Below are 12,822 nucleotides of genomic sequence, written 5' to 3'. Positions count from 1 at the left end.
AATTGCTAAAAATATTTTGGCGTAAAGAGTGAGGTATAACGAGGAGGTAAGCCCCTCATATGCGTAATAATTTTTGTTCGTTTTAAATTTAATGCTGCTCCTTACTTTCAGTAGAAAAAACCTTTCATATTTATTTTTTCATTGTTTTTTCAAATAATGCTAGAAAATCCTGCGCCTCCTTCATTGAAATTCTCTTCCCCCATGACAAGTTTCTCCATGGAAATATCCTCCCACGTAACCCCCCTCCCTCAAATCCCCCCATACGCGAAAAAATCCCCCTGAAAACGTCTGTACACTTCCCAGTAACCATTACTACATGTAAACACAGGTCAAAGTTTGTAACTAGTAGCCCCCCCCCCACGGGGACTGCGGGGGAGTAAGTCGTCCCTAAATACATGGTTATTAGGTTTTTCAACTATGGTGAATAAAATGGCTATCTAAGAATTTTGATCCGGTGACAATGGGAAAAAATTAGCGTGGGAGGGGGCCTAGGTGCCCTCCAATTTTTTTGGTCACTTAAAAAGGGTACTAGAACTTTTAATTTCCGTTAGAATGAGCCCTCTTGCGACATTCTAGGACCACTCAGTCGATACGATCACCCCTGGAGAAAAAAAAACAAAAAAAAAAAAAACAAAAAAAAAGAAAAAAACAAATAAACACGCATCCATGATCTGTCTTCTGGCAAAAAATGCGAAATTCTACATTCTTGTAGATAGGAGCTTGAAACTTCTACAATAGGGTTCTCTGATACGCTGAATCTGATGGTGTGATTTTGCGTAAAGATTGTATGACTTTTAGGGGGTGTTTCCCCCTATTTTCTAAAATGAGGCAAATTTTCTCAGGCTCGTAACTTTTGATGGGTATAACTGATCTTGATGCAACTTATATATTTAAAATCAGCGTTAAAATGCGATTCTTTTGATGTAACTATTGGTATCAAAATTCCATTTTTTAGAGTTTCGGTTACTATTGAGCCGGGTCAATAGTTACTACAGTTCGTTACCACGAACTGTTTGATTAGATTAAAAAAACAAGTTTTTTAACTGCAAGTAAGGAGCGACATTAAAGCTTAAAACGAACAGAAATTATTCCGTATATGAAAGGGGTTGTCCCCCCCCTCAACGCCTCGCTCTTTACGCTATAGGTTTTTTATTGTTTTAAAAAGTAGAGTTGTGACAAAGAGTCAAACCTTAGCGTAAAGAGCGGTAATGTTGTTCAAAAACTCACGTTGTCTAATTTGGTTCCTCCAACATCTGACACGTCTGGGGTGGAGATTAAAGCCATATATTTAGCCCCAAAGGCCCGAGTTTAGAAAGATCGTCCATTATTCACAGATGTCTTACAGCACAAAAGGCTATTTGTTTGGTCTTAGTTGTCGGGCCCGCTAAAAACTCTTAATAATTTTTTGCTGTGCCCAGATTTCATGAGTTTCCCTTGGATATGCTTCAGATAAAACTTTCAGGGAGTGTTGAGAACATTAGATCATTATACAAATTCCCACGAAACATCTGAATCTCTAAATGCATGTTCTTCTCACAATGAAGAGGAGAAAAGGCTTAGTTGAATTGAAAAAAATTCAGTAATGTCTCATCAACGGCTGTGGGAGGTCAAGTTGAAACTTTCTGATGATGTTGGGAGACTAATTAGACTCCAAATTTTGATCAGCATCGTCTCAGGAGCCAACAGGGGTTTGAAGTTGAAACTATCAGGTAATTTGGAGGAGTAAGGGGACATCAAATGTAGCATAGAGTGGGAAAAGGGGTCACATATTATTTGCTTACAACCCATCTAACCATTTTGCACTATAAACCACTATTCATGTCAAAGTAGCTAGGAAAATCAGAAGATAATATATTTAATCAGAAGAAGATGAAAATCAGAAGATCAGAATATGATCAAAGTTTATGTTATTGTTGTCTTTCGATTGTGCTATTGTACTGTGTGCATGGCTGTATATTTGGCTTTAAAATACACATATCTATCTATCTATTGTGCTGATTTCGTTCAAATAACGTATCTGCAATATCCCACAAATGGCATAAGGTATCAAGTTGAAACTTTCAGGGACTGCTAGGGGGCGGAGTTGACACTAAATATTGACCTGGGGGAGAAGGAAAAAGAAGAAGATGTGAGAAAAAGATTTCTTCGAAGATCTCGCTAATTGGTTTCGTACTATAAAGCCTCAATTGCACGTATAATATATTAGTAGCAAGGCTATTCAAAAGGCACTATGAGTCACCAAATGATCAAAGCCAAGTGCGTCTGCAGTATCCTGGGAATGGTATTGGGGGATCAAACTCGAGCTTTAAGGGTGTTTCGAACAGGTTTATCTGAGGAGGAGGAAAAGCAGAACCCCAAATCTTGATTGGTGGAGGGCAGAGGGAATATTTTAAAGATGAAGTTCTAATCTATTTTAAATATTGGGCACTTTAGGCCCCTGTGGGACTAAAATCTATTCCCAGTGAATTGGTGATGCAGACATAGTCAGAGTAGTGTTTGCGCATTATCTCAGGATCACCTTGAAAGACCGAGTTAAAATTTTGTCAGAGCTCTGAGGCATGCCATATCTCAAATTTTGGCATTGGGAAGGATCAGAGGCAAATCAAAAGAAACTATACATCCGGGCTCTCAAAATGCCATAGCTGGAACATCTCACAACTATTTATGGAACCAAAATGAAACTTTCGGATAGTTAGGGTTGAGGTAAAATCAATAAGAGGACTTCATGGTTTAAGTTTAAAAGGGCGGGACTAGGGGGCCAAAAACAAATGTTTCATTTCAGCAGCCCCAAGTGTTTGTTAATTATTTCTTGTTTTCTCTCCTGCGTAAGTGACCCCTCAAAACAACACAAATCAAGTTTATCAGATAAACATGACGTCTGACTAACATGTCCTGTCATAGTTTTACAACTATTGTGACGATATGATTACATCCATAGCACGAAAATACTAAATTCTGGATATTCGCACTTCGAGACGCTCAGACATCCAAAATTCGACAGTGCGATTTGACCAAGATTAAATCACTTTTTGGGGTTGTTTCTCTCTTTTTATATACCTATGCAAATTTAATTATTCAAACTTGTGGTGATACCTGTAAACGTAATAGATTTTGAAAAAATTTGGAATCCCATAAAAAGTCGATTTTTCCATGTTTATTTTGTTATTAACTCTTCCCTTATATGGTTCCAGTTGTTATTGACATGAGTCATTCTTTACTTATAAGTCATCACCATAAACAGGTGTATTTTAAAAAAAATTCAAAAATCACCATAGACACATTTAAAATACCAAATTTTACCTGATTTGCATTATATTTGATCAGTTCCTTTTTCCTATCCTTATACCAGAAACACAAGCTATCATCATAGTATCCAATATCACCAGTGTGAAGCCATCCATTTTCATCAATACAATTTCGTGTCTCTTCAATGTTGTGCCTGCCAAATAAAAGACATGTAAGTCGTATTTCCCTGCTCAGATTAGTGGAACGCTCTGATAAGATTTTACACAGTCATTTCAAGTAATGATTGTGGGGTAGTGGTGGTAACCATTCTCTGGTGGCCCTTAGAGTAGAAGACACAGGTAGAAGCATGCTAATATTTCAGCCACCATTCATCCAATGGCCGTCTACCGTGTGTCTGGCCGTGATGCTGAGAGTTTTGAGGGATATACTGCTCAGAATTCAGATTAAATGAACTAAAGCCAGAAATGGGTGTCAAAATCATAGTTAGAATTTCCACGGAGATTTAAAGAGCCAACCGTGGCGTAGGAAACTCCTTAAAGAGCAATCTGAGTTAAGAGAAAGAAGTTTGGAAATTTGAAGATTGGTTCTGAAAATCAAGTGCTATCTGCCAATGATGGCTGTCTAGTGGTGGGTGATTTTCTCCTTGTTTTTGAGGGACGAGCGTTGTGTGCCCAAATGGTCTGAAGCTGTTGGGTGGGATTCTTGGAATGGGGATAAAAAATGGTGAACCTCTTGAGACAACCCAGGAAGGTTTTTCACAAAAAAAGAGACATGGAGGCCTTGTCTCCAAATGCCACGCTAGGGGATACGAATAGAGTATAAAAGGTAAAGAATATGACGTTGGACTTTACAATCCCTATTGACGCTGCTGATCTTCATTTCATGGCCCTTCAGCCAGGATATCCAATGGGGGCTGGAGGCCAGCTATCCTGTGCTTTTATACACCATTCCAGTTTACCTTTGGCTTGAATCTGGCTAAGCTTACAGTCACACCACTGACCCATGTTCCAAACCAAATAACCAGCGTTACTAGGACTCTAGCTCCTGTCCTAGCGGACAAAGAATTTCAAGTCCAGCGTGCAAACCACTTGGCTAACAATCTAAAGGTAAATGATGATATATTTGTTTTTTTAAGGGGGAATGGTGAGTGGAGAATATAGGTCTTTATAGCGTAAATCGCAACTCAGTTTTCTGAGTCGGTCCATTACAATAATTTGTAATAATAAACAGGGCATTATCATACCTGCGCACATCTTTTTTGCAAGTTTTTGTAATTACAAGCCCCAATCCCAAATTTGGGCGAATGATAGTCTTACACGCCATCTGTTTTGACAACCGATCATTTCCCTGAAATTGCTGTTACTTCGCAGTCTTCTAAAAATTTCAATTGACAAATTGTATGTGAGTACTCCTCTAGATATTCTCAAAAAAGAACATATAAGCCTATATCCTGTTTGAAACAAAAACTTGACAATAGGAATCAAAAGAAGGAAAAAAGAAAACAAGTCTTTACAAGAAAAAAAATGTAATTGTTAGAGTGCAATGTGTATAGACAGTTGGCAATTACATTTGTGTTGTGTACCATTGTGTCTTGAAATATTTGATCTGAAGTTGTTTACCATCAGTACGAATATATAAGCAATATCACTCTCAAGGCGCTGTGATAAGAAAAAAAAATTGTTTTAGAGTATTCCTGCCTGAATCGATGAAAAAACAAACCTATAGGTCCCGAAATTATTTTTAAAAAATTTGTAAAATTCAGGTGCTGCCAAATTCCAACCGGGCAATAACGTACTCAACCTTTATAATGCAGCTGACTGATAAACTGTTTCCTTTGATATTAGTCTATTTCATATACTTTGGGTCGTTTCAGTTAAACACTGCATACAAATTTACCTTTCTTCAAAGATTCATTTATGAATCCTTCTAAATGAAATGAGTAAACCTTCAAGCCTAAACATTCAAACTTGACGCCATTTTTGGCTGCATTGGTCTCCAGGGCTAAGCAACGGGCTAAGATTGTGACAGATAGGACCCAGTTACCCTCTAATTACTTTTGGCTCTTAACAGAAGACTAGGAATTAAAATTTCTGTTCGAACAGGACCCCTTTTGAAATTCGAGGACCACTAGTATAACACAATCGCCTCTGGTGAAAAACAGCAAAAAAAAGCAAATAAACTTTTTTGCGAATATCCACATCCGCCCTGAAGGTCCCTTTTGAAGTGATTTCAGCAAAAAGGCTTGAAAGTATTCAACAGGACTCTTGAACTTTTACGTATAACTTATTAGAATGGAATCGGACTAAAAATGTCTAGCTCCGAACAGGTACATTCGCTAGATTTATATCGAGGGGTAGGCTTTCAAGATGGAATGTCTAACCTAGTTCTTCAAAAAGGTTTCAATCTCTCTATCACACTCAAGCTAAAAGGCTCATTATCGTAAAGGGCCTATTTAACACCAATATATTGTTAATTATACCATTCTTTGTATTACAAATCACAGGAATTGCAAAAAGGAACAAAGTGTTTGTTGAATAGTGACTCAATTGGCTTTAAAATTTCTATTGCAAAAACTACATTTTACTTATATAACAAATCATAAAGCAAAAAATAGAGACCAAAACTCAATCAAAGCATTTCAGGTAAATGTACGCTAATAATTCCTATGCTGATAATTACACAAGAAACGAAATAAATAAATCCTAAGCTGCACAAGCAAAAATACTTGCACAATTTATTATTCGAAGAAATTATATTTAATACATTTGAGAAAAAGAGGGTTGGAGAAGGGAAAAGAAAGAAGAAGAAAAGAGGGAAGAAGAGTGACAGAGAATCAAGAGGAACAAAAACAGAAAGAAAGAGAGTAAGTAGAGTTTCTGTTATAGGAATTTTAATTGTAGAGCATACCAGTACACAAGGGTTCTATGCTCTTGTATAGTCTACAGAAGTTGTTCTGGTGTAGTTTACAGTAGTTTGTTCCTTTTTGTATAAAAGATATTTATTAAGGTCATAATAGTTTATTTTGGACTAGACTGCTTAAATTCGCCATATCATATTTATAACAATAATAATTTATTATTTGCCCACCACTCAAACACGAAAGCGGAGTAAAAAGAAACACACAATAAAAACAAAAACAAAACAACAACTCTATAACGTACACAAACCACCACTATGACTGAATAAACATATGAAAGAAAGGGCATTTTGAATACCGATACCTGCCATTTTAATGAATCATTAAATATTCAAATTAGATCCATCAAGTTTATTTTTCGTTACAAAGTTGACACTTATAACAGAAGCGTCAACAAGGAACGCTATTTATAGTTGACTGAAAAATACAATCTATAGTACCTGTAACCTTTCATTATTAAAGGCCCTCGGACAAGAATTTCGCCGTCTTGATTGGGTCCTAGCGAAGTGTTTGTTTCAATATCAGCAATCTATAAGGAAAATAATTGGCATCAAGGATTAAAATTAAATAAATAAACAAGATTTTTTTCCAACGAAATTAAAGACTGATATTAAGACCAAACAAGAGCTAAGAGCTCACATGGCGCTTGTGAAGAGGTCGGAAGAGCCAAGAGTTCATATGGTATGAGCTCTAGCAAAATTCTAAGAATCAATACATTGCTTTAAAAGGAAAATCAGAGGCTTAATGCCGGTCGGGATTTAAAATAAGAGCTCTGAGTCACGAGTCCTTCTAAATATCAAAATTCATTAAGATCCGATCACCCCCTCGTAAGTTAAAAATAACTCAATTTTTCTAATTTCTCCTCTCCCTTCAGCCCACAGATGGTCGAATCGCGGAAAACGACTTTATCAGGTCAATTTGTGCAGCTCCCTGACACGCCTACCAATTTTCATCGTCCTAGCACGTCCAGAAGCACCAAACTCTCAAAAGCACTGGACCCCACCACCTAACTCCACCAAAGAGAGTGGATCCAGTCTTGTTACGTCAATCACGTACCTACAACATTTATAAGCGTTTTCTAAGATTTCCAGTTTCCTCCTCCAACTCCCCCCAATGTCAAAAGATCTGGTCGGGATTTGAAAAAAGAGCTCTGAGACATGAGTTCCTTCTAAATAACAAATTTCATTAAGATCCGGTCACCCATACTTAAGCTAAAAATACCTCAATTTTTCTGATTTTTCCAAATTAACAACCCCCAGCTCCATCAAAGAGAACGGATTCGTACCAATTATGTCAATGTCGTATCTATAAATTGTATTTATTCTTCGCATCAAGTTTCATCCCGATCTCTCCACTCTAAGGGTTTACCAAGAATTCCGGCTTCCAAGATTTCTGTTTCCCCCCTCCAACCCTCTTATGTCCCCGGATCCGATTCGAATTGAAAATGGAGCATCTAAGACATAAGATTCTTCTATATATCAAGTTTCATTAAGATCCGATCGCCCATTCGTAAGATATCTCGATTTTCACGTTTTCGAAGAATTCCGGTTTCCCCCTCCAACTCCCTTCAATGTCACCGGATCTGTTTAAGATTTAAATTGAGAGTTCTAAATCAGAAGATCCTTCTAGATATCAAATTTCATTAAGATCTGATCACCCGTTCGTAAGTTACAAATACCTCATTTTTTCTAATTTTTCCGAATTACTCCCCCCCAGCTCCCCCAAAGAGAGCTCATCTGTTCCGGTTATGTCAATCCCTAGTATCTAGGACTTGTGCTTATTTTTCTCACCAAGTTTCATCCTGATCCCTCCACTCTAAGCATTTTCCAAAATTTTAGGTTCCACCCCCCGACTTCCCCTTCACCAGATCCGGTCGGGATTTAAAATAAGAGCTCTGAGACACGATATCCTTCTAAAAATCAAATTTCATTAAGATCCGATCACTCCTTCGTAAGTTATAAATACTTCATTTTTTCTAATTTTCAGAATTAACCCCCCTCCCAACTCCCCCAAACACAGCAGATCCATTCTGGTTATGTCAATCACGTACCTAGGACTTCTGCTTATTTTTCCCACTAAGTTTCATCCCGATCCCTCCATTCTAAGCGTTTTCCAGGATTTTAGGCCCTCCAACTCCCCCCAATGTCACCGGATCTGGTCGGGATTTAAAATAATAGCTTTGAGATACGATATCCTTCCGAATATCAAATTTCACTAAGATCCATTCACCCGCTCGTAAGTTAAAAATACTTCATTTTTTCTATTTTTTCCGAATTAACCAACTCCCCACTCCTCCCCAGACGGTCAAATCGCGAAAAAGACTATTTTTCATTTAATCTGGTCCGGTCCCTGATATGCCTGTCAAATTTCATCATCCTAGCTTACCTGGACGTGCCTAAAGTAGCAAAACCGGGACAGACAGAAAGACCGACAGAATTTGCGATCGCTATATGTCACTTGGTTAATACCAAGTTCCATAAAAATGAACAGCGACTATTCTATAAATGAGAAAATTTTACTAGAAATGTTTTTGAGGTTTCATTGAAACATATTTGAGGCAGCGAATATAAGTTGGTTATTCCAAGTCTTTTCCATACCATTTGCCTCTCGAAGATTTGAAGCGGGAACAGTATAGCTTAAACTGAACGGGCAGTAAAAAGCCCTTCCATACGCTGTTTCATTCCCACCGCCTTTGTATTAAAATAGCGGTTCTGGGGAAACATCTTTAACTGTAGAGTAAAAAGTCGGACTGAGGGGATAGCTTATACAGGAAATGTCTGTTAAATTTCAAATTTAATTTCGCTTTTTACATTTGTTTGAAAAAACTAGTTTTTTTATATTTAATTTCTGTTGGTTTTTAGTGTCATACCCTGGGTTATTCTAAATACTATGGAGGCTACTGACCCTTTAATTTCCCGCCTTTTATGATGACCTCTAGGGAATAAAAGCAAAGAAATACACATTCTTGGGAGTTTTTTCGTTGCAATTACTTCCCCTTTTGGGGGTAGATTTTTCCTTTTACTAATATTTGCCAAATATTCTCAGGATCATAAATGTCGACCGATAATTTTAAACTTGTTGAATTTTACATATTTGTAATTATCGTAAATATATTGTTATCAAAACTCTCTAGAGTTTTGGTTACTATCTACTCCTTTTGGAGCAGAAGAGCTATTCCTTTTCCTAAGTTTGTTACCACAAACTGTTTTAATTATAGCTGGATGCTCATATGTTTATATGCTAACCAATCATCATCAAATAAGGTATGAAAGAAAATCAGAACTAGGCTATGAAAGTATTATTTTTTTTTAGTTATGAATCAAAAATTGATTTTTTTTTTATGTATTTCTTTAATAATTATGAACATAATTTATAATGTACTGCTCTTTTGCTTGTACAATTTTAATCACAATTAAACACTACTTAATTGGGAAGTAATAAAATAGGGAAGTAAAACTCTCCTAGACTTATACTGTTTAGCATCCTAGGTGAAAATGTCTGGAAAATGAATGAACTTTTTGAGGCTTTTTGAGCTCTGGGTACAAGAATAGGTTTGAAAATTAATGTCAAGATTTTCAAGAAGATTAAGCCACTAAAACTAGGGATAATTGAAGCTGAAGAAGTGATGTTGGGTAATCAGAAGATCAATCAAGTGGACAACTTCACTTACCTAGGTAATATTATTAGTTAAGACGGTGAGTGCAGCGAATATGTTTAAAGTAGAAGAGCCAAGTCTTGGGGTGTTTTTTATAGTTGAATAAAGTTTGGAAGAATAGGAAAATAAGTCTGTAAACACAGATTAAGATATCTGAAGCTTAAGTTCTGACTGTGGTCAAGCACGGTTATGAAGCGTGGGCGCTCCTAAAAACGGAAGTACCTACTAAATGTTTTCCAGAGGAATTCCTACGAATTGTTTTTGAGTATCCCGAGTATTCGAGTGACTGACCTTATCTCAAACAGTAAGATACGCGAAAAATATGGTGCAATCCCGATTTCTAGGGTTGTAATGAGAGAAAGGATGAGATGGCTAGGACACGTTCTGTGGATAAAGGATGACAGATGGCCAAAGATTGTCCTTGTTGGCCAACTGTCAGGGACAAAACGAAAAGCGGATCGTCCCCGAATAGGGTGGGACGATTTCGTAAGAAAAGATTTAAGGGAAATGGAAACTTCTTGGAAGAGTGTAAATAAGAAGGCTTTTAATAGATTGGGATGGAGGAGGGACGTGCATAGCTATATAGACCTCAGGCAGCTTGGCGCTGCAGTAAGTGGCTAATAATAGTAGTAGTATTTAAAAAAGTAGAATTTAAGTTGCAATTTCAATTGTTGCAATTCAAGTTGCAATTTCAATTTCTACGTCACGAATTTATCCAAATTCGAAAACGTTTTTATTTTTTACCACTTGAAAACTGATTGAACACTACATTATGTGAGCCCCGAAAAACCTAAGAATATATCCAAAGCCCTTCAGGGAATCAGCTTATCCTGATTTACCAGTCGTAGAAAATCAACATAATTGCAGAAAATTTGAGTCTACTATTAGTATCTGTATGTTTTATTAATTCTAAAATAAAGATTATCAGCACTGCAACAAAGTGGAAACAGGACATGATAGTAATTATATTTTGCTTTGAGAATCCTCCCTTATCCCTTGTTTTAAAAGAGATCTGAACTTAAAGATTCTTTCCAGCCAATGGGCAATGCCTCGAAGCTTTGAAGTATGTGGCTTTCTGCATCCTGGAGTAGCGATCCTTTAGTTATTGGAGCTTGTAAACTGACACTGCCTTGGGGCATTATTGATAGCACCAAAACCTATTAGCCTGAAAGCGTGAAACTTTCAGCAATCAAAATAAATTGGGTATCAAATTCCAACCTGGTAAAAGAATTCAGCATCACTTTGCATTATGAGGGCGTAGTTATAAAAAATTCACTGTAATTCAAATAATATTATAAAATTACATCATACAATATTTGCAAGTATTTAGTTGTAAAATAACTAAAAAATAGTATTAATAATACAATTGTTATTCTATCTTAACAGTAATAAAATTTTGTACTTACAAATTATAAAATATAGTGCAGTTATGAAAGCATTATAAAATAATAACTAGTTATAAAATAATACATATTCATACAACCTGTCTATCAAACAGTTCGTGGTAACGAACTGTAGTAAGGAGCGACCCGGCTCAATAGTAACCAAAACTCTAAAAAATTGAATTTTGATATCAATAGCTACATCAAAAGAATCGCATTTTAATGCTGATTTTAAATATATAAGTTTCATCAAGTTCAGTCTTACCCATCAAAAGTTACGAGCCTGAGAATATTTGCCTTATTTAAGAAAATAGGGAGAAACACCCCCTAAAAGTCGCAGGATCTTAACGAAAATGACACCATCAGATTCAGCGTCCTAGGACCACATCAAGTGGTCCTAGAATGTCACAAAAGGGCTCATTCTAACGGAAATGAAAAGTTCTAGTGCCCTTTTTAAGTGACCAAAAAAATTGGAGGGCATCTAGGCCCCCTCCCACGCTCATTTTTTCCCAAAGTCAACAGATCAAAATTTTGAGATCGCCATTTTGTTCAGCATAGTCGAAAACCATAATAACTATGTCTTTGGGGATGACTTACTCCCCCACAATCCCTGGGGGAGGGGCTGCAAGTTACAAACTTTGACCAGTGTTTGCATATATTAATGGTTATTGGGAAGTGTACAGACGTTTTCAGGGGGATTTTATTTTGTTTGGGGGTGGGGCTGAGGAGAGGGGGCTATGTTGGAGGATCTTTCCTTGGAGGAATCTGTCATGGGGGAAGAAAAATTCAATGAAAAGGGCGCAGGGTTCTCTAGCATTACTATAAAAAAACAATGAAAAATAAACATGAAAACGTTTTTTTCAAATGAAAGGAAGAAGCGACATTAAAACTTAAAACGAACAGAAATTACTCCGTATATGAAATGGGTTGTCCCCTCCGCAATCCCTCGCTCTTTACGCTGAAGTTTGACTCTTTGCCACAATTCTACTTTTTAAAACAATTAAAAGCTTTACCGTAAAGAACGAGGGATTGCGGAGGGGACAACCCATTTCATATACGGAGTAATTTCTGTTCGTTTTAAGTTTTAATGTCGCTCCTTACTTTCAGCTAAAAAAATTAGTTTTTTTTTATTTAATATGGCCAAGAATCAAGATGTTCTTCATTGGTTTCTGCTTTTCAGACAAGATTCAATGTTGAATGAAGCAAATAAGGAATTAGAAAAGGATCTTGTGGGATGTGGGATACTTGTTTTTCAGAATTATTTTTGGATATTTAATTTTTTTTTTTATTAGCTATATTATGCTATTAGTAATATTCTCTTATATTAACTGCGCTTTATCATCCCTGTGCTTAAATGTTCTCAGGTGAATTCAGTTCAAGGGTCACGACCAAATGAAAATTGAGAATGGTTACAAAAACCGATTTCAAGGGTCACACGGTGGCAAAAACAAAAAAAAATCAAAGCCTTCGTAGCAAAATTTGCTGCAAAGCCTTTGAATTAACTTTATTTTCAAATGGGCTAATTTTCGTTGGCAATGCCGCCCTCATGGTGTAAAAGATTGTAACAAAAATGTAAAGAGTTTTTAAAAATTATCTGCTCGAATTATTAAGTAAATGGCATT

General features: G+C 36.6%; 1 protein-coding gene across 3 annotated transcripts in view; it reads right to left on the bottom strand.

Annotated features, from left to right (window-relative positions):
- Nucleotides 1–12,822, bottom strand: part of LOC136029461 (uncharacterized) — a 93,240-nt gene that overhangs the window by 15,372 nt on the left and 65,046 nt on the right. For all 3 annotated transcript variants that reach the window (XM_065707877.1, XM_065707876.1, XM_065707875.1), the window contains exons 7-8: nt 6,604–6,692; nt 3,301–3,439 (exon numbers count right to left, since the gene is read on the bottom strand). In XM_065707877.1, coding sequence (XP_065563949.1) covers nt 3,301–3,439; nt 6,604–6,692 — 228 coding nt within the window. The remainder of the gene's footprint in view (nt 1–3,300; nt 3,440–6,603; nt 6,693–12,822) is intronic.

The sequence above is a fragment of the Artemia franciscana genome, chromosome 7 (assembly GCF_032884065.1).
Source record: "Artemia franciscana chromosome 7, ASM3288406v1, whole genome shotgun sequence".
Lineage (NCBI taxonomy): Eukaryota > Metazoa > Arthropoda > Branchiopoda > Anostraca > Artemiidae > Artemia > Artemia franciscana.
Note: the sequence above shows the minus strand (reverse complement) of the source record. Positions and strands in the feature narration are given on the sequence as shown.